Raw genomic sequence first — 18,588 nt, 5'->3', positions numbered from 1 at the left:
TTATTTACCTCTTTTGTGAATGTCATTTGTTATCTTTGAATCTCTATTTGTTTCATAGTCTTTTCAGTTATATTTCAGAGTCACATTCAGTTTTTTTTGGCACACACTTGAGCACAAGGCTTGTCACATCTTAACACCACTTAATTGGTCGAATTACTGAGTAACATCTTTCATCAGTAGGATATTCACACTTACATGACTTCACAAATATTACTCAAGTAACTAGGAAACACTACACCTGATGACGATGAAGACATAATCTAAGATATACTACTATATACAATGTGCTGGTCATCTATTAGATAGTGTGGTATGTTTAAACACTAAGTCAATTTGGCAGGTGTTTGAGTGTGTGTGCGGAGAGGTGGAGGTGTATTGGGACATGCAGCAATGCTGACAGCAGAGTGCATATGGTAGAATTGGAAAATATAATGCGTGAGCTCATTGTGTCAACGTAGGAGAGATAGCATTTCCTCCACTCACAGCAGATCCAGCCTGGACTGCTGTTTTTGTAGTATAGTCAACATCAAGTCTCTAGAGAGAGTGGTAACTGCCTAAAGAGAATAGTGCAAAGACTGCAGCCAAAGCTGAGGTGGTAAAGATGGTCATTATCAAAACGTTCCACTTCAGGCACTCACAATGAAGGAAAAATATTTTCTATGTTGAGTCACACTTCGGGATTAAGTCATTTACAGCAGGGTTCCCCAAATTCGGAATTTGGTCCGCGGGTGGATTTATTTGGCCCCCCCAAGTTTTCTGAGCAAAAATATACAGTATATTCTATATATCCTAAAGCAAGTGAGCACCCCTTCAAATGAGTGGATTTGGCTATTTTAGCCACACCCGTTGCTGACAGGTGTATAAAATTGAGCACAACGCCATGCAATCTCCATAGACAAACAATGACAGTCGAATGGCCTTACTGAAGAGCTCAGAGATGTTCAACGTGGCACCGTCATAGGATGCCACCTTTCCAACAAGTCAGTTTGTCAAATTTCTGCCCTACTAGAGATGCCCCGGTCAACTATAAGTGTTGTTAGTGTGAAGTGGAAACGTCTAGGAGGAGGAACAGCTCAGCCGCAAAGTGGTAGGCCACACAAGCTCTTAGAGTGGGGCCGCCGAGTGCTGAAGCACGTAGCGTGAACATAGTCTGTCCTAAGTTGCAACACTCACTACCGAGTTCCAAACAGCCTCTGGAAGCAACTTCAACACAATAACTGTTCGTCGGGAGCTTCACGAAATGGGTTTCCATGGCCAAGCAGGCGCACAAAAGCCTAAGGTTACCATGCGCAATCCCTAACCTCAACCCCATCGAACACCTTTAGGATGAATTAGAATGCCGACTGCGGGCCAGCCGAACCGCCCAAAATCAGTGCCCAATCTCACATATGCTCTTGTGGCTGAATGGAAGCAAGTCCCCGCAGCAATGTTACAACATCTAGTGGAAAGCCTTCCCAGAAGAGTGGAGGCTGTTATAGCAGCAAAGGTGGGACCAACTCCATATTAATGCCCATGATTTTGGAATGAGATGTTCTTCAAGCAGGTGTCCACATACTTTTGGTCATGTAGGCCGTCATTGTAAATAGGAATTTGTTCTTAACTGACTTGCCTAGTTAAATAAAGGTTAAATAAAATGTAGTGTATATATATATTTATATTTTTTAATCATTGCTGGCATACATTTTGGAAATCTGTTACCAATTATTCCCACGTATAATGGAGAGACACGTGATCGTATAAAATGTAATCAAGGTTTGAAATTATTATGTTTTAATCAAATATTATGTCTGTTTGGGCTTCTTGTGGTCAATTTGCAGTATACACATGATTTGTAATTATGTTCAGGGCCCCTGACCATCCGCTCAAGAAAAGAATTAACCCTCGGCTGAATCTACTGTAGTTAATGATCCCTGATTTACAGGATTCATAGGTCTAGATAAACACTACATACAGTGACTTCGGAAATTATTCAGACCCCTTGACTTTTTCCACATTTCGTTACGTTACAGCCTTATTCTAAAATTTATTTTAAAAATAAATCCCTCAGCAATCTGCACACAATACCCCATAATGACAAAGTGAAAACGTGTTTTTAGAAATGTATTACAATTAAAAACAGAAATACCTTATTTACATAACAATTCACACCCTTTGAGACAATGAGACTCGAGATTGAGCTCAGGTACATCCTGTTTTCATTGATCATCCTTGAGATGTTTTTACAACTTGATTGGAGTCCACCTGTGGTAAATTCAATTGATTGGACATGATTTGGAAAGGCACACACCTGTTTATAAAAGGTCCCACAGTTGACAGAGCGTGTCAGAGCAAAAACTAAGCCATTAGGTCGAAGGAAATGTCCGTAGAGCTCCGAGACAGGATTGTGTCGAGGCACAGATCTGGGGAAGGGTACCAGAACATTTCTGCAGTAAAGTTGAAGTTTCCCAAGAACACAATGGTCTCCATCATTCTTAAATGGAAGAATTTTGGAACCTCCAAGACTCTTCCGTCATTGTAAATAATAATTTGTGGAAATGGAATGTAAATAATAACATTTTTTTTAAATAACCTTAAATCAAGAGCTGGCTGCCTGGACAAACTGAGCAATGTTTGTCCAATAAAAGGCTAATGACAGCCCATTTGGAGTTTGCTATAAAAGCACCTGAAGACTCTCAGAACATGAAACAAAAGATTATCTGGTCTGATGAACCCAAGATTGAACTCTATGGCCTGAATGCCAAGTGTCACATATGGAGGAAAACTGGTACCATCTCTACGGTGAAGCATGGTGGTGGTAGCAGCATGCTGTAGGGATGTTTTTCAGAGGCAGGGGCTGGGAGACTAGTCAGGATCGAGGGAAAAATGAACGGAGCAAAGTACAGAGAGCTCCTTGGTGAAAACCTGCTCAGGACCTCAGACTCCGGCGAAGGTTCACATTTCAACAGGACAGCGACCCTAACCAAACAGCCAAGACAAAGCATGAGTGGCTTTGGGACAAGTCTCTGAATGTTCTTGAGTGGCCCAACCAAAGCCCGGACTTGAACCCAATCGAACATCTCTGGAGAGACCTGAAAATAGCTGTGCAGCAACGCTCCCCATCCAACCTGACAGGGCTTGAGAAGATCTGCAGAGAATGGGAGAAACTCCCCAAATACAGGTGTGCCAAGCTTGTAGAGACAAACCCAAGAAGATTCAAGGCTGTAATCGCTGCCAAAGGTGCTTCAACAAAGTACTGAGTAAACGGTGATCTGGAAAGTCATAACCAATCATTAAGTAATATAATAATACTCGAAGGAAAGGTTTTCATCTTTAGCTCATTATCTGTGGATAATATACGATTAGAAAGATTCAAACATTTTGTAAAACGTCACAGCACAATTGAAAAATATATGGCACATGGAAACCAAACAAGGGCGGTCTATGGTGATAGCTGGGATGGGTTGACAGTTGCTGAAGGTTGCGATTAAAGAGTTTGTTTGGTCAAGTATTGTTGTTATATATAAAAGTATCATGTATGTCAAATATAAACTCAGAAAAAAAAGAAACGTCTTCTCACTGTCAACTGCGTTTATTTTCAGCAAACTTAACATGTGTAAATATTTGTATGACCATAACAAGATTCAACATCTGAGACATAAACTGAACAAGTTCCACAGACATGTGACTAACAGAAATTGAATAATGTGTCCCTGAACACCAAGGCACCTTCAAGTTCCCGGACATTTCTGGGGGGAATAGCCCTAGCCCTCACCCTCCAATCCAACAGGTCCCAGACGTGCTCAATGGGATTGAGATCCGGGCTCTTCGCTGGCCATGGCAGAAAACTGACATTACTGTTTTGCAGGAAATCATGCACAGAACGAGCAGTATGGCTGGTGGCATTGTCATGCTGGTGGGTCATGTCAGGATGAGTTGGCAGGAAGGGTACCACATGAGGGAGGAGGATGTCTTCCCTGTAACGCACAGCGTTGAGATTGCCTGCAATGACAACAAGCTCAGTCTGATGATGCTGTGACACACCGCCCCAGATGATGACGGACCATCCACCATCTCCAAATTGATCCCATTCCAGAGTACAGGCCTCGGTGTAACACTCATTCCTTCGACAATAAACGCGAATCCGACCATCATCCTTGGTGAGACAAAACTGCAACTCGTCAGTGAAGAGCACTTCATCCAACAATTTCATCCATTTTAGAATAAGGCTGTAATGTAACAAATTGTGGGTAAAGTCATGGGGTCTGAATACTTTCCGAATGCACTGTAAATGTGGTGGCAGGTAGCCTAGGGGTTAGAGCTATTGGACTAGTAACCGAAAGGTTGGAAGATTGAATCCCCAAGCTGACAAGATAAAAATCTGTCTTTCTGCCCCTGAACAAGGTAGTTAACCCACTGTTCCTAGGCCGTCATTGAAAATAAGAGTTCGTTCTTAACTGACTTGCCTAGTTAAATAAAGGTTAAAAAAATGCAGCGCAAATCATTTATCATAATCATGCTCCATAAAGGGTGATATAAAATGGAACTACACCCATTTGCTTGTGAATGACTTCTGAAGCATCTACTTTGGTCTTACAAGGGGGTTATGAAGTTTATTTAAAGTGGTACCCAATGTTGATAAGCAGACTGAGTCTTCAAAATCTGAAAGCCTGTCACATAACCACAGGTTTTCAGCAGGCTTTATCTTATTTGTTTGTAGCCGGCCTTACCAAGTAGCTGTAAGTGCTTTTGGCTTCACCTGAATCTCATTCCAATCAATCTGGCAGATGCGTGTGGAGGCATTATGGAGGCCTTCTAGACCTGCTATGAGGTCGAAGCTGTCAGCACTTTTTTTCTGCCTCAGCCCTGTTTCAACCCTGCCACAACCCTGCCTCAACCCTGCCACAACCCTGCCTCAACCCTGCCACAAACTTGCCTCTGTCTCAGAGCTCCAACAACCAATCTCTGCTCTGGGGAGGCCTGCCTGCTGGGAGAAACAGGGGAAATTCCTAGAGTGTGGGGCGATTTGTGATTGCCTGAAAAAACAGGCAACACCAGGCTCGCCCTGACAAGGCCCGGAGTGCAAAGTGTGCTTCCAGTTCGTAAGAGTGATTCCACTGCTGCCTTCCACAGTGAAAACTCAATATATAAGAGCATACATTGACTACTCACTCTACTCACATAGAAAACATCTAGCACTAAACATACAGTTTCCATTTCCATGTATTGCTACTCTATTACCAAAAGCCTTTATTCTTTGTATTAAAAAATATAGCCTATAATAATATATCATTCAAAAATCCCTATGTCTACAGATATATAAGCAGCCAAAGATGACTTACCTGCAAATGCTGAGCAGCAGAACGCCAGGAGAAACAGGGGTAAAATGGGTCTGTCTGGCATCATAATGCTGCAGTTATACTGTAGTAGAACTGGCCTACAGCTTATCCAGAAGAGGACAGGATGTATCCACTGGACGGCCTTCCTTCCTCCTGGTTCTTCACAAGGACAACCCTTCTTCCACCACACAGTCAGTCAGTAGAGAGAAACCTCACAGGATCTCCTGCTGCAAAGAACAGGAGTAGAGAGAGAGAGTGAGACAGAGAAACATGGTGGCTAACCGTTTAGCATGGCCAAAGAGTAAGACAGAGTGTAAGTTCCAAATGGCACCCTATTCCCTGCTTAGTGCACTACGTTTGACCGTAGCCCTATGGGCCCTGATCAAGAGTAGTACACTATATAGGGTTCCATTTGGGACGCAACGTGGTAAGTACCAGAAGGGGCATTAGAATCTAGTTCCCTGTGGAACTGATGAGAAAATACAGGAGAGAGGGGAGACAGCGCCTCGGAGACCAGGAGGATTAATCTCATAGGGCTAATTAGACATCATGTGAGTTTTTAGGATCCTTGTTCTTGGTACCCATACCGGCCACCCACCTATCCCACCACAGCCCACGCACGGTCAGTCAAAGAGGGGTATCTGAGGGTTGAGGTATGGCTGAGTGGGTGGCCAGTAGGTGTGAAAACACTGTTTTCTGAACATGTTATGGGGTGGGTGGGGTAATTCACCCAGTTTAATTGAGATCGTTGGGAAAGACTGGATCCTCCAGCAGGGTGCTTAGTGCAAGTGGGGTCGATTTTGCTGCTAATCAGCATGACCATAGCTGAACTTTTTAACTTGACCAGGCTATAGACCACAGACCCTGTTAGCCAACCTCCAAAACAGGGAACAGCACCATAAAACCCTTATGGTCTTAATTCATTCCATTCCTATTGCTTCCTCATCTTAACACAATAAAAATAAATACTCCAAAATCAATGAATGGAATCTAACAATGGATCATATAATGTCCTGATAAAACATAATATCATGAATTAAAAACGTCTGTCTTTTTACCATTATGTTTAATTAAATGTTTATATATTGTAGTTATTTTTCAACCTTTTACAACTCAACGCTTTGATTTGTCCAAAAAAGTTATAACAACGCAACAACCCACGTCAAATCATTCTTTAAAAGAAGGCATCAGAATTAGCCTGGTGGTCAATTCTGTTTGAGCTTTAGCCAACTGCTCTCTGTGTCCGTTTGTTGGCATGCCAAAGATGTGCATGGCTTGACAACAATAGAAAAGTTGGCTACGGCACATACACTAGGGTACCAGGAGAGATTTATTTTTAAATGCTTTGAATGTCATTTATCAGGGACATTTTTCAACATGGTGACAGGCTTTGTTGTTATTCAGTTGTTTTTTCCAACAGATGATGGCCAGATTTTACTTTTTAGTTTTAAAGCTGCAATATGTAACTTATTGAGTGACCTGGCCAAATTCACATAGCAATGTAAATTATAGATGTGTCATTGTTATTGAAAGCAAGCCTAAGAAGCGGTAGGTCTGTTCTATGTGTGCTATTGTAGGCTCAGCCCTAATTGATGTGCTCTCTGACACCTTGTGTTGCATGGCAAATGGTCCAGGAGCACAAGGAAGACAAAGGACCATGCCAAAGGACTAGTCAACCCTTCCCCCCTCTGAGGGGCCAAAATGTATCTCTCCGTTATAGTATCCAGAGGACTGACTATTGAGTGTGATAGAATAATACTAAATTATCCATGTTTGGTATCGATTCAAAACTTGTTCACTGAGGATAACTCTGATGCTATCTATATGGATGTATGATCTCTGTGGTAACTTGTATCTGTACAGGGTGAACTCTAAATTACTCTCAAAGGAATTGTATTGTCCTCTCAGGAATTCTGTCTCATGGTCTCATTCCCCAGACAAACCTTTAAATGCTGTGACACCCTGTGGAGATTGGGCCTTGGTGGTCAGGTTACACTGTAAACTTGGTATCGTTTGATTGGTCAATGGTGGCTGGTCTTGGGTAGAAAGGTTACATTTCCATTCCATCGAGGAAGGTTGCATGATTCATTCTAATTTCCTAGGCTTCTCTTTGTTCATGATTTGCCATGTAAGGTAATCCATTCATTGTACAATGTTAATTAAATGTCTGCCTTTGATACGGACAATTCTCAGACCAATTCCTGCTAGTCAACTTCAACTCATTGCCTAATGCTTGCGTATATTTTAATTATCTTTATGTAGTCAGATAAACATTTTAATAGGATAATTGCTTAGTCTTATTACGAGTCACATGTGAGGAATTTCTAATATACACATATCCTACATGATAAAAATTACAACCACTTCACTATTTCTATGCTTCACATTCTTAAGATTCATTTTGGTGTCTTTTACTTTCGGTTTTGTACAACAGCTTCAAACAGTTGAATGCAATATTTGTAGATGGAATAAATGGTTCTCGACACTATACTTGCTTATTTTGTCACAAACTGAAATCAGACAAACTATTCGAATTTTAGCAACCAGGAAATGGCGACATGATTTCATAGTGCACCTTTAAAATACATTTAAATAATTTGTGGAATGATAAGTGAACAGTAAGCCTGCCTAAGTATCACTATCACAGCATTAGTCAGTTAGAACAGGGAAAGGGATTTTTCATAGCTCATTGAGTTGTTAGGATTACCCTACAAAAGCAAAGGATTCTCTGAACAATAGAGCAGTAATGCAGCACACACAGGAATGCACCACCGCAGCATGGCCGTTCAGATTATGACCCCAGTGCAGAGAGTCCTGACAGGCCAGATGCCAGCCCTATTGTGGTGTCCTCTCTCTGTATGCTCTCAACATTGTTGAGGGCCAACACGGAATATACTGTGCCCAGTCTTTCTCTATGTATTTTTAAAAATCTTTATTTAACTAGGCAAGTCAGTTAAAGAACAAATTCTTATTTACAATGACTGTAACGGCGTTCTTCGTTTGTTGAAAGAGAGGACCGAAATGCAGCGTGGTGGTTACTCATGATCTTTAATGAAAATAAAGTGACGATACATGAAATAACTAATAAATACAAAAACAACAAACGGAACGTGAAACCTAATTACAGCCTATCTGGTGAAACTACACAGAGACAGGAACAATCACCCACGAAATACAAAGCGAAACTCAGGCTACCTAAATACGGTTCCCAATCAGAGACAACAAGAAACACCTGACTCTGATCGAGAACTGCCTCAGGCAGCCCAAACCTAACTAGACACACCCCTAATCATAGCAATCCCAATCCTATAAAACCCCAATGCGAAACACAACACGTAAACCCATGTCACACCCTGGCCTGACCAACATATATAACGAAAACACAAAACACTAAGACCAAGGCGTGACAATGACAGCCTACTCCAGACAATGCTGGGCTAATTGTGCACCACCCTATTGGACTCCCAATCAAATACAGATATGATACAGCCTGGATTTGAAACAGGTATGATATTGACACCACTTGCACTGAGATGCAGTACCTTAGACCACTATGCCGCTCAGGAACCCAAATGTATTACCTGTCAGGAGATGACATGATGTGAATGTTGTCATGACGTTGGCCTGGGGGATAGGTTTATGATGGTCATAAATACCTCTTCCCCCCTTTTTCCTCTCTCTACCCTACTGAGGTTACATTTGCAAAACCCTTGGTTAACATAGAGATTCGGGGAACATCAGAAGGTGTGGGGAAATGAACTATATTCCGGTAAACCGAAAAATTGAACATATGCGGTGGTATTTAATGAATATGATGTCAGTTTGGTTGTCATCTGAGACATTCTCATCAATGATAAGATGACATAAACTCTACAGTGGAAAGTCTACACATCAGAGTTATCAGATTCACATGAAATTGTTGTCCAATTTAAATGTTTGAATATGAAATGAAATGTGATTTTAGCTTCTAAAATGTGAGATGTGGGTTTTCATAAGATATTGCTGCTCACTCAGTGGCCCGCCCACGTGAAGAGACAGAGGTTGTAATCTATGAAACACACCCCTTTTCTCCCTTCCTATATAAAGCATCGATGACAACATAACTTCCTGTTCCGGGAATGTAGGACGACGGTCCTATGTCAGAATGGTTCAGATAATAACTACAGAACGAAGCCAACATCAGCGTGAGCTTTGGTTGTGAGTGGTATGAATTTTGAACTCTTATTCACTACAGAAGTGATATCTCCTAGCCGTTGAGTTAGCAACCGCAGCTGCAAACGCAGGTTAGGAAGGAAGAGACAGAGTATCCCGTCTACCACACAACGACGTTACTACAACGTATCCAATTGACCACCAGAGACATTCTTCAAAGGACTTGGTTTGGCAACACGGCCTTCCATCTACCACCAACCTACTGAAGCGCAGCTCAGAGTAAATATTTATTGCATTTTCCTTTTCCAAATGGGCGGTAATTTAGAATACATAACATACTGTATTTACGATAGCACAGCTTTTTCCCTTTGTTCCTCAGTCTCCCGCTCTTTCACTCAAACCCAGCCCTTTTCTTTTGTGTAACAAGCTGTCATATCTGTTCCGCCCGCTAGGGACGTTTTCCTTTATGACGTAATTTGTAATCAAGTTATGATTAATTGTGTGTATGTGAATTCTGTGTGATTAGTTAGGTATTTAGTAAATAAATAATTAAACCCAATTTTGTATTGCTGATTCAAATTGTTAGCCAAGAGTATACTCTGTAATCTAAGAATTTACCATCGTTCGATGATCCGGAAAGGATTTGAACATTTATGGAACTAGGCCGCACGTCTGGGTTAAGTCAACATTTGGCGCCCCCTGATAGGAATCTAAAATAGAATGACGCTTTCATTTTGCTTCAGCCTGTATAAAATTGAAAAACAGATTACATAATATACACACCAATAATGCTTGTCTACCACTCCAAAAATGTGTACAATAACTATTGTGCTGAAAATTACCCGCCTCATGTTGTTCGCTGACGTAGTCAGTGGGTAACGTAAGCGAATACATTTCTGTATGAGAGCCAAGAAAGCTAATTATAGAAATCTGAGAAATAGAGCGTTTGGCCAAATGCAGGGCTATTTCTGCCTGGCGTGTTTCAGACACGGGTAGGCTCGGGTCATTATTAATTCCTCGAGCGAGGACAAAAGGCAAGCCGATTTAAATGAAGGAGATAAGCTTGACCAGCGATATACTTATTTTCCACCATAATTTGCAAAGAAATTCATTAAAAATCCTACAATGTGATTTTCTGGATTTTTTTTCTAATTTGTCTGTCATAGTTGAAGTGTACCTATGATGAAAATTACAGGCCTCTCTCATCTTTTTACGTGGGAGAACTTGCACAATTGGTGGCTGACTAAATACTTTTTTGCCCCACTGTATATGGACGGAATTAATCGAACAAAAGGACCAATTGTGATGTTTATGGGACATATTGGAGTGCCAACAAAAGAAGAACGTCAAAGGTAATGCATATTTTATATTTTATTTCAGCGTATTGTGTAGCGCCTGCTATGCTAGCTCCTTTGTTTACTGCTGGTGCAGATGGGTGCAGTCTATCAGATAATAGCTTCTTATGCTTTCGCCGAAAAGCTTCTTTTTTTTTTAAACGAGTGTAGCTTTAATTGAGTATCTTACATGTGTGATTTAATGAAAGTTTGAATTTTATAGTATTTTCGTTGAATCTCGTGCTCTGCATTTCCCCTGGCTATTGGCCAGTCGTCTCCCCTATCCATAAGAGGTTTTAACTTGTCATGTGCTAATTGATTCGAGTGCGACAATATCTCTCATCTCTCAAACATTGTTTGATGATCTAAAAAGGGCTTTGAAGCCAACTAAACGTTGGTTAACAGTGGAACGATGCGACACTAAACTTCGGTCGAGACTACGGACAACACCGTACGAGGCCGCCAGAGCATAAATCAAATCTAGTTGTAAACTCCCCTTTGAGAACAGTGAGGAGCAGATAGGCCCCTAGATGGGGATTATCTTAGAACACATCTAAGATAGTACTGAGGTGTACCACACTGGTCGTAAAGGAAGTCCAGTGGACCTGCCCACCTCCAAAACAAATGGCAACAATAATAATTCCTTGCCATGTGTAGTAGTCACTACAAGACAACTAGTAGAATGCTCTAATCATGTATTCCTGTAGGATAACATTTCAGGATAAATCGGTAGGACAACTGGACCCCTTGAGTACCAGTACCACATTCAGTCCAGCAACACTCAGTAAGAGGATTAGTAACCTCACGAGTTAAATTGCTATTGATAATAGCAACATAGGACTCACTCAGAGTGCAGCACGGGGATGGGAATCTCCATTGCACTCTTCCAATGGTTAACACACATGCCACTAATAAATAGAACCCTCCGTTCAGGAGAAAAGTTATTAGAGTCATGAACCACGATCACACCGCGTACGACTGGTCTAATACTTAGAGTACTTCCGTCATGAGGTTAGCTCATCCATGGATAACATAGCTATGAAGTGGACTTCTTCATACCTACCGCCACTACAACAGTGGAAGACAGTGACTGGTAGTAAAACCACTACAGACTCCCTCGACACCAATTCTGACTGACCTCCAGGCATTGACCTGAAAATTACCTGACTATGTCAGACTCATTCTGAACAAGTTGTAATCTGCCAGGATACTTAGTTTCCTTCTCTTGACATGTGTGCTTGCGTAAGCATAAACGCACATGCACAACGGAACATCCAATTAGGATTTATGCTAGGATCACTTAAGGCTCCGAGCAAAATACCAGCCTTAGTAAAGTTTAACATTTATTTTGAGGCCTTTAACTCTACAGCTATAGCACAGACCAGTTTTCTTCTCAGAAGTCCATAGGTCATCCCTGTAGACTGCCCAAAACTAGTGCCTTACAGCTGTAGACTTATCATATAGTTATTAAATTAGGATAGCACCCTAAGCAACACGCCGCAAATTAGGAAAGCCCTAGATATGACATTAGACAATGCCAGGATAGGGTCATTTTGCCAAGACCATGGACGTAGATAGAATACAGTCCAATTAGATGATTAAGGGGGCAAAACTATATTTTGTTTTGTTTATGCTTTCATTCATTTTGTTTCATTTTCTTCGGCACATAGAAAGTGATAGAGCCATAAACAACTTCCCCATACAACCATCAGTTAGTGCCACAACGCCGCTCATTTGGGAGGAAATGTAATTTTATGAGTGTGTGTGTGTGTGTTGTTAACATCTGCCTAAGTTACTGCCCAGTTCTTCCAGTCTGGACGGCCAGACGACGGGTCCGGAACGGCGATCCCAATCTGGATATCTGCTGCCGAGCCATGGAGCGGACTTCTTCATTTGCAGACACCCTACCCGGGTCGACCACCAGAGGGGGGACTGCAACGGCGATCCCAATCTGGACATCCGCTGCCGAGCCATGGAGCGGACTTCTTCATTTGCAGACACCCTACCCGAGTCGACCACCAGATGGGACTAAAAAGATAGTCCACAACCAGGACAACCCACGGCCATTTTTATGTTGGTTAGCAACATGCAGGTTAATCGCAAGATTGAACCCATCATGGGGGGACTGTCATGACGTTTTTTTTTATTATTTTTTATTTCACCTTTATTTAACCAGGTAGGCTAGTTGAGAACAAGTTCTCATTTGCAACTGCGACCTGGCCAAGATAAAGCATAGCAGTGTGAGCAGACAACAAAGAGTTACACATGGAGTAAACAATTAACAAGTCAATAACACAGTAGAAAACAAAGGGGGAGTCTATATACAATGTGTGCAAAAGGCATGAGGAGGTAGGCAAATAATTACAATTTTGCAGATTAACACTGGAGTGATGAATGATCAGATGGTCATGTACAGGTAGAGATATTGGTGTGCAAAAGAGCAGAAAAGTAAATAAATAAAAACAGTATGGGGATGAGGTAGGTGAAAAAGGGTGGGCTATTTACCAATAGACTATGTACAGCTACAGCGATCAGTTAGCTGCTCAGATAGCTGATGTTTGAAGTTGGTGAGGGAGATAAAAGTCTCCAACTTCAGCGATTTTTGCAATTCGTTCCAGTCACAGGCAGCAGAGTACTGGAACGAAAGGCGGCCAAATGAGGTGTTGGCTTTAGGGATGATCAGTGAGATACACCTGCTGGAGCGCGTGCTACGGATGGGTGTTGCCATCGTGACCAGTGAGCTGAGATAAGGCGGAGCTTTACCTAGCATGGACTTGTAGATGACCTGGAGCCAGTGGGTCTGGCGACGAATATGTAGCGAGGGCCAGCCGACTAGAGCATACAAGTCGCAGTGGTGGGTGGTATAAGGTGCTTTAGTGACAAAACGGATGGCACTGTGATAGACTGCATCCAGTTTGCTGAGTAGAGTGTTGGAAGCCATTTTGTAGATGACATCGCCGAAGTCGAGGATCGGTAGGATAGTCAGTTTTACTAGGGTAAGCTTGGCGGCGTGAGTGAAGGAGGCTTTGTTGCGGAATAGAAAGCCGACTCTTGATTTGATTTTCGATTGGAGATGTTTGATATGAGTCTGGAAGGAGAGTTTGCAGTCTAGCCAGACACCTAGGTACTTATAGACGTCCACATATTCTAGGTCGGAACCATCCAGGGTGGTGATGCTAGTCGGGCATGCGGGTGCAGGCAGCGACCGGTTGAAAAGCATGCATTTGGTTTTACTAGCGTTTAAGAGCAGTTGGAGGCCACGGAAGGAGTGTTGTATGGCATTGAAGCTTGTTTGGAGGTTAGATAGCACAGTGTCCAAAGACGGGCCGAAAGTATATAGAATGGTGTCGTCTGCGTTGGCCTGGGGGATAGGTTTATGATGGTCATAAATACCTCTTCCCCCCTTTTTCCTCTCTCTACACTACTACTGAGGTTACATTTGCAAAACCCTTGGTTAACATAGAGATTCGGGGAACATCAGAAGGTGTGGGGAAATGAACTAAATTCTGGTAATCCGAACAATTTAACACGGTGGTATTTAATGAATATGATGTCAGTTCGGTTGTCATCTGAGACATTCTCATCAATGATAAGATGACATAAACTCTACAGTGGAAAGTCTACACATCAGAGTTATCGGATTCACATGGAATTGTTGTTCAATTTAAATGTTTGAATATGAAATGAAATGTGATTTTAGCTTCTAAAATGTGAGATGTGGGTTTTCATAAGATATTGCTGCTCACTCAGTGGCCCGCCCACGTGAAGAGACAGAGGTTGTAAACTATGAAACACACCCCTTTTCTCCCTTCCTATATAAAGCATTGACGACAACATAACTTCCTGTTCTGGGAATGTAGGACGACGGTCCTATGTCAGAATGGTTCAGATAATAGCTACAGAACGAAGCGAACATCAGCGTGAGCTTTGGTTGTGAGTGGTATGAACTTTGAACTCTAATTCACTACAGAAGTGATATCTCCTAGCCGTTGAGTTAGCAACCGCAGCTGCAAACGCAGGATAGGAAGGAACAGACAGAGTATCCCGTCTACCACACAACGACGTTACTACAACGTATCCAATTGACCACCAGAGACATTCTTCAAAGGACTCGGTTTGGCAACACGGCCTTCCATCTACCATCAACCTACTGATGCACAGCTCAGAGTAAATATTTATAGCATTTTCCTTTTCCAAATGGGCGGTATTTTAGGATGCATAAGATACTGTATTTACGATAGCACAGCTTTTTCCCTTTGTTCCTCAGTCTCCCGCTCTTTCACTCAACCCATCCCCTTTTCCTTTGTGTAACAAGCTGTCATATCTGTTCCGCCTGCTAGGGAGGTTTTCCTTTATGACGTCATTTGTAATCAAGTTATGATTAATTGTGCGTTTGTGTAATCCTGTGTAATTAGTTAGGTGTTTAGTAAATAAATAATTAAACCCAATTTTGTATTGCTGATTCAACTTGTTAGCCAGGGTTCGTGCAGATAAAAGAATTTACAACTTTCAGTTGAGACTGAATTCAGGTGACGATTGATATGGACGGCTATTGATGTCAAATATTACTAGGTCTTTAAGAGTTTATTCGGAAGATAACAGCTCTATAAATATCATTTTGTGGTGCCTGACTCTCTAGTTAATTACATATACATGATTAGCTCAATCAGGTGATATTAATTACGGAGAAATTATTTTATAGAATAGCATGTCATATCACTTAATCCGGCATAGCCAAAGACACGACACTGTCAACATCAGAATTTTGTTAATTTTCATGTATGTTCCCCCTCAGACGTACCTGCCAGCCCACCTCAAAGCAACATGAGTTCCAGAATCTATCTTGTAGAATAATATAATATTTGCGCCAGTGGCCAGCATTGCTGCTCTATGATCAGCGCTCATGGACCATGGCAGCCGCCAGTTGCTGACAAGACTGGTGTAAGAAGACATGCTGGTGATCTGGTGTGACTGACTGTCCAGTGATGAGCAGAGTGAGAGATGAGGTCATGGTACAGAAGGAGCATCTCTATCTTTTTCCTATTGCGCACCTCTTAACCTTTCTACTGCAACAGAGAGAATGCATGGGAGGAGAAATGCAGAGGAGAGATGCATGGGAGGAGAGATGCATGGGAGGAGAAATGCATGGGAGGAGAGATGTATGGGAGGAGAGATGTATGGGAGGAGGGATGTATGGGAGGAGAGATGTATGGGAGGAGAGATGTATGGGAGGAGGGATGTATGGGAGGAGGGATGTATGGGAGGAGAGATGTATGGGAGGAGAGATGTATGGGAGGAGGGATGTATGGGAGGAGGGATGTATGGGAGGAGAGATGTATGGGAGGAGAGATGTATGGGAGGAGAGATGTATGCGACCTGGGCAGAACTTGCGACCTGGGCAAGATAAAGCAAAGCAGTGCGACACAAACAACAACACAGAGTTACACATGGAATAAACAATAACACAATAGAAAAAAAAGTCTATATACAGTGTGTGCAAATGGCGAGAGGAGGTAAGGCAATAAATAGGACATAGTAGCAAAATAAGTACAATTTAGCAAATGAACACTGGAGTGATAGATGTGCAGATGATGATGTGCAAGTAGAAATACTGGTGTGCAAAAGAGCAAAAAAGTAAATAAAAACAATATTGGGATGAGGTAGGTAGATTGGATGGGCTATTTACAGATGGGCTGTGTACAGCTAAAGCGATCCGGTAGCTGATCAGTTAACTGATGTTTAAAGTTAGTGAGGGAGATATAAGTCTCCAACTTCAGCGATTTTTGCAATTCGTTCCAGTCATTGGCAGCAGAGAACTGTAAGGAAAGCCGGCCAAAGGAGGTGTTGGCTTTGGGGATGACCAGTGAGATATACAGTGGGGAGAACAAGTATTTGATACACTGCCGATTTTGCAGGTTTTCCTACTTACAAAGCATGTAGAGGTCTGTCATTTTTATCATAGGTACACTTCAACTGTGAGAGACGGAATCTAAAACAAAATCCAGAAAATCACATTGTATGATTTTTAAGTAATTAATTTGCATGTTATTGCATGACATAAGTATTTGAAACATCAGAAAAGCAGAACTTAATATTTGTTACAGATACCTTTTTTTGCAATTACAGCGATCATACGTTTCCTGTAGTTCTTGAGCAGGTTTGCACACACTGCAGCAGGGATTTTGGCCCACTCAATCATACAGACCTTCTCCAGATCCTTCAGGTTTCGGGGCTGTCGCTGGGCAATACGGACTTTCAGCTCCCTCCAAAGATTTTCTATTGGGTTCAGGTCTGGAGACTGGCTAGGCCACTCCAGGACCTTGAGATGCTTCTTACGGAGCCAGTCCTTAGTTGACCTGGCTGTGTGTTTTGGGTCATTCTCATGCTGGAAGACCCAGCCACGACCCATCTTCAATGCTCTTACTGAGGGACGGAGGTTATTGGCCAAGATCTCACGATACATAGCCCCATCCATCCTCCCCTCAATACGGAGCAGTCGTCCTGTCCCCTTTGTAGAAAAGCATCCCAAAAGAACGATGTTTCCACCTCCATGCTTCACGGCTGGGATGGTGTTCTTGGGGTTGTACTCATCCTTCTTCTTCCTCCAAACACGGCGAGTGGAGTTTAGACCAAAAAGCTCTATTTTTGTCTCATCAGATCACATGACCTTCTCCCATTCCTCCTCTGGATCATCCAGATGGTCATTGGCAAACTTCAGACGGGCCTGGACATGCGCTGGCTTGAGCAGGGGACCTTGCGTGCGCTGCAGGATTTTAATCCATGACGGCGTAGTGTGTTACTAATGGTTTTCTTTGATACTGTGGTCCCAGCTCTCTTCAGGTCATTTACCAGGTCCTGCCGTGTAGTTCTGTTCTGATCCCTCACCTTCCTCATGATCATTGATGCTCCACGAGGTGAGATCTTGCATGGAGCCCCAGACCGAGGGTGATTGACCGTCATCTTGAACTTCTTCCATTTTCTAATAATTGTGCCAACAGTTGTTGCCTTCTCACCAAGCTGCTTGCCTATTGTCCTGTAGCCCATCCCAGCCTTGTGCAGGTCTACAATTTTATCCCTGATGTCCTTACACAGCTCTCTGGTCTTGGCCATTGTAGAGAGGTTGGAGTCTGTTTGATTAAGTGTGTGGACAGGTGTCTTTTATACAGGTAATGAGTTCAAACAGGTGCAGTTAATACAGGTAATGAGTGGAGAACAGGAGGGCTTCTTAAAGAAAATCTAACAGGTCTGTGAGAGCAGGAATTCTTACTGGTTGGTAGGTGATCAAATACTTATGTCATGCAATAAAATGCAAATGAATTACTTAAAAATCATACAATGTGATGATATCTGGATTTTTGTTTTAGATTCCGTCTCTCACAGTTGAAGTGTACCTATGATAAAAATTACCGACCTCTACATGCTTTGTAAGTAGGAAAACCTGGAAAATCGGCAGTGTATCAAATACTTGTTCTCCCCACTGTACCTGCTGGAGCGCGTGCTACGGGTGGATGTTGTTATCGTGACCAGTGAGCTGAGGTAAGGTGGAGCTTTACCTAGCCAAGACTTATAGACGACCTGGAGCCAGTGGGTCTGGGGACGAATATGTAGTGAGGGCTAGCCGACTAGAGCATACAGGTCGCAGTGGTGGGTGGTATATGGGGCTTTGGTGACAAAACGGATGGCACTGTGATAGACTGCATCCAGTTTGCTGAGTAGAGTGTTGGAGGCTATTTTGTAAATGACATTGCCGAAGTCGAGAATAGGTAGGATCATCGACCTAAGGTGCT

The 18,588-nt window shown here is 42.4% G+C and overlaps 1 protein-coding gene across 1 annotated transcript in view; it reads right to left on the bottom strand.

The window, feature by feature from the left end:
* LOC109903012 (transforming growth factor beta receptor type 3) overlaps nt 1-18,588 on the bottom strand; it is a 148,020-nt gene that overhangs the window by 123,051 nt on the left and 6,381 nt on the right. The window contains exon 2 of the mRNA XM_031785775.1: nt 5,319-5,542. Within this exon, the coding sequence (XP_031641635.1) occupies nt 5,319-5,382 (64 nt within the window). The 5' untranslated portion in view covers nt 5,383-5,542. The remainder of the gene's footprint in view (nt 1-5,318; nt 5,543-18,588) is intronic.

The sequence above is a fragment of the Oncorhynchus kisutch genome, linkage group LG13 (genome assembly GCF_002021735.2).
Source record: "Oncorhynchus kisutch isolate 150728-3 linkage group LG13, Okis_V2, whole genome shotgun sequence".
Classification (NCBI taxonomy): domain Eukaryota; kingdom Metazoa; phylum Chordata; class Actinopteri; order Salmoniformes; family Salmonidae; genus Oncorhynchus; species Oncorhynchus kisutch.
This window is presented reverse-complemented; position numbering and strand designations above follow the sequence as displayed.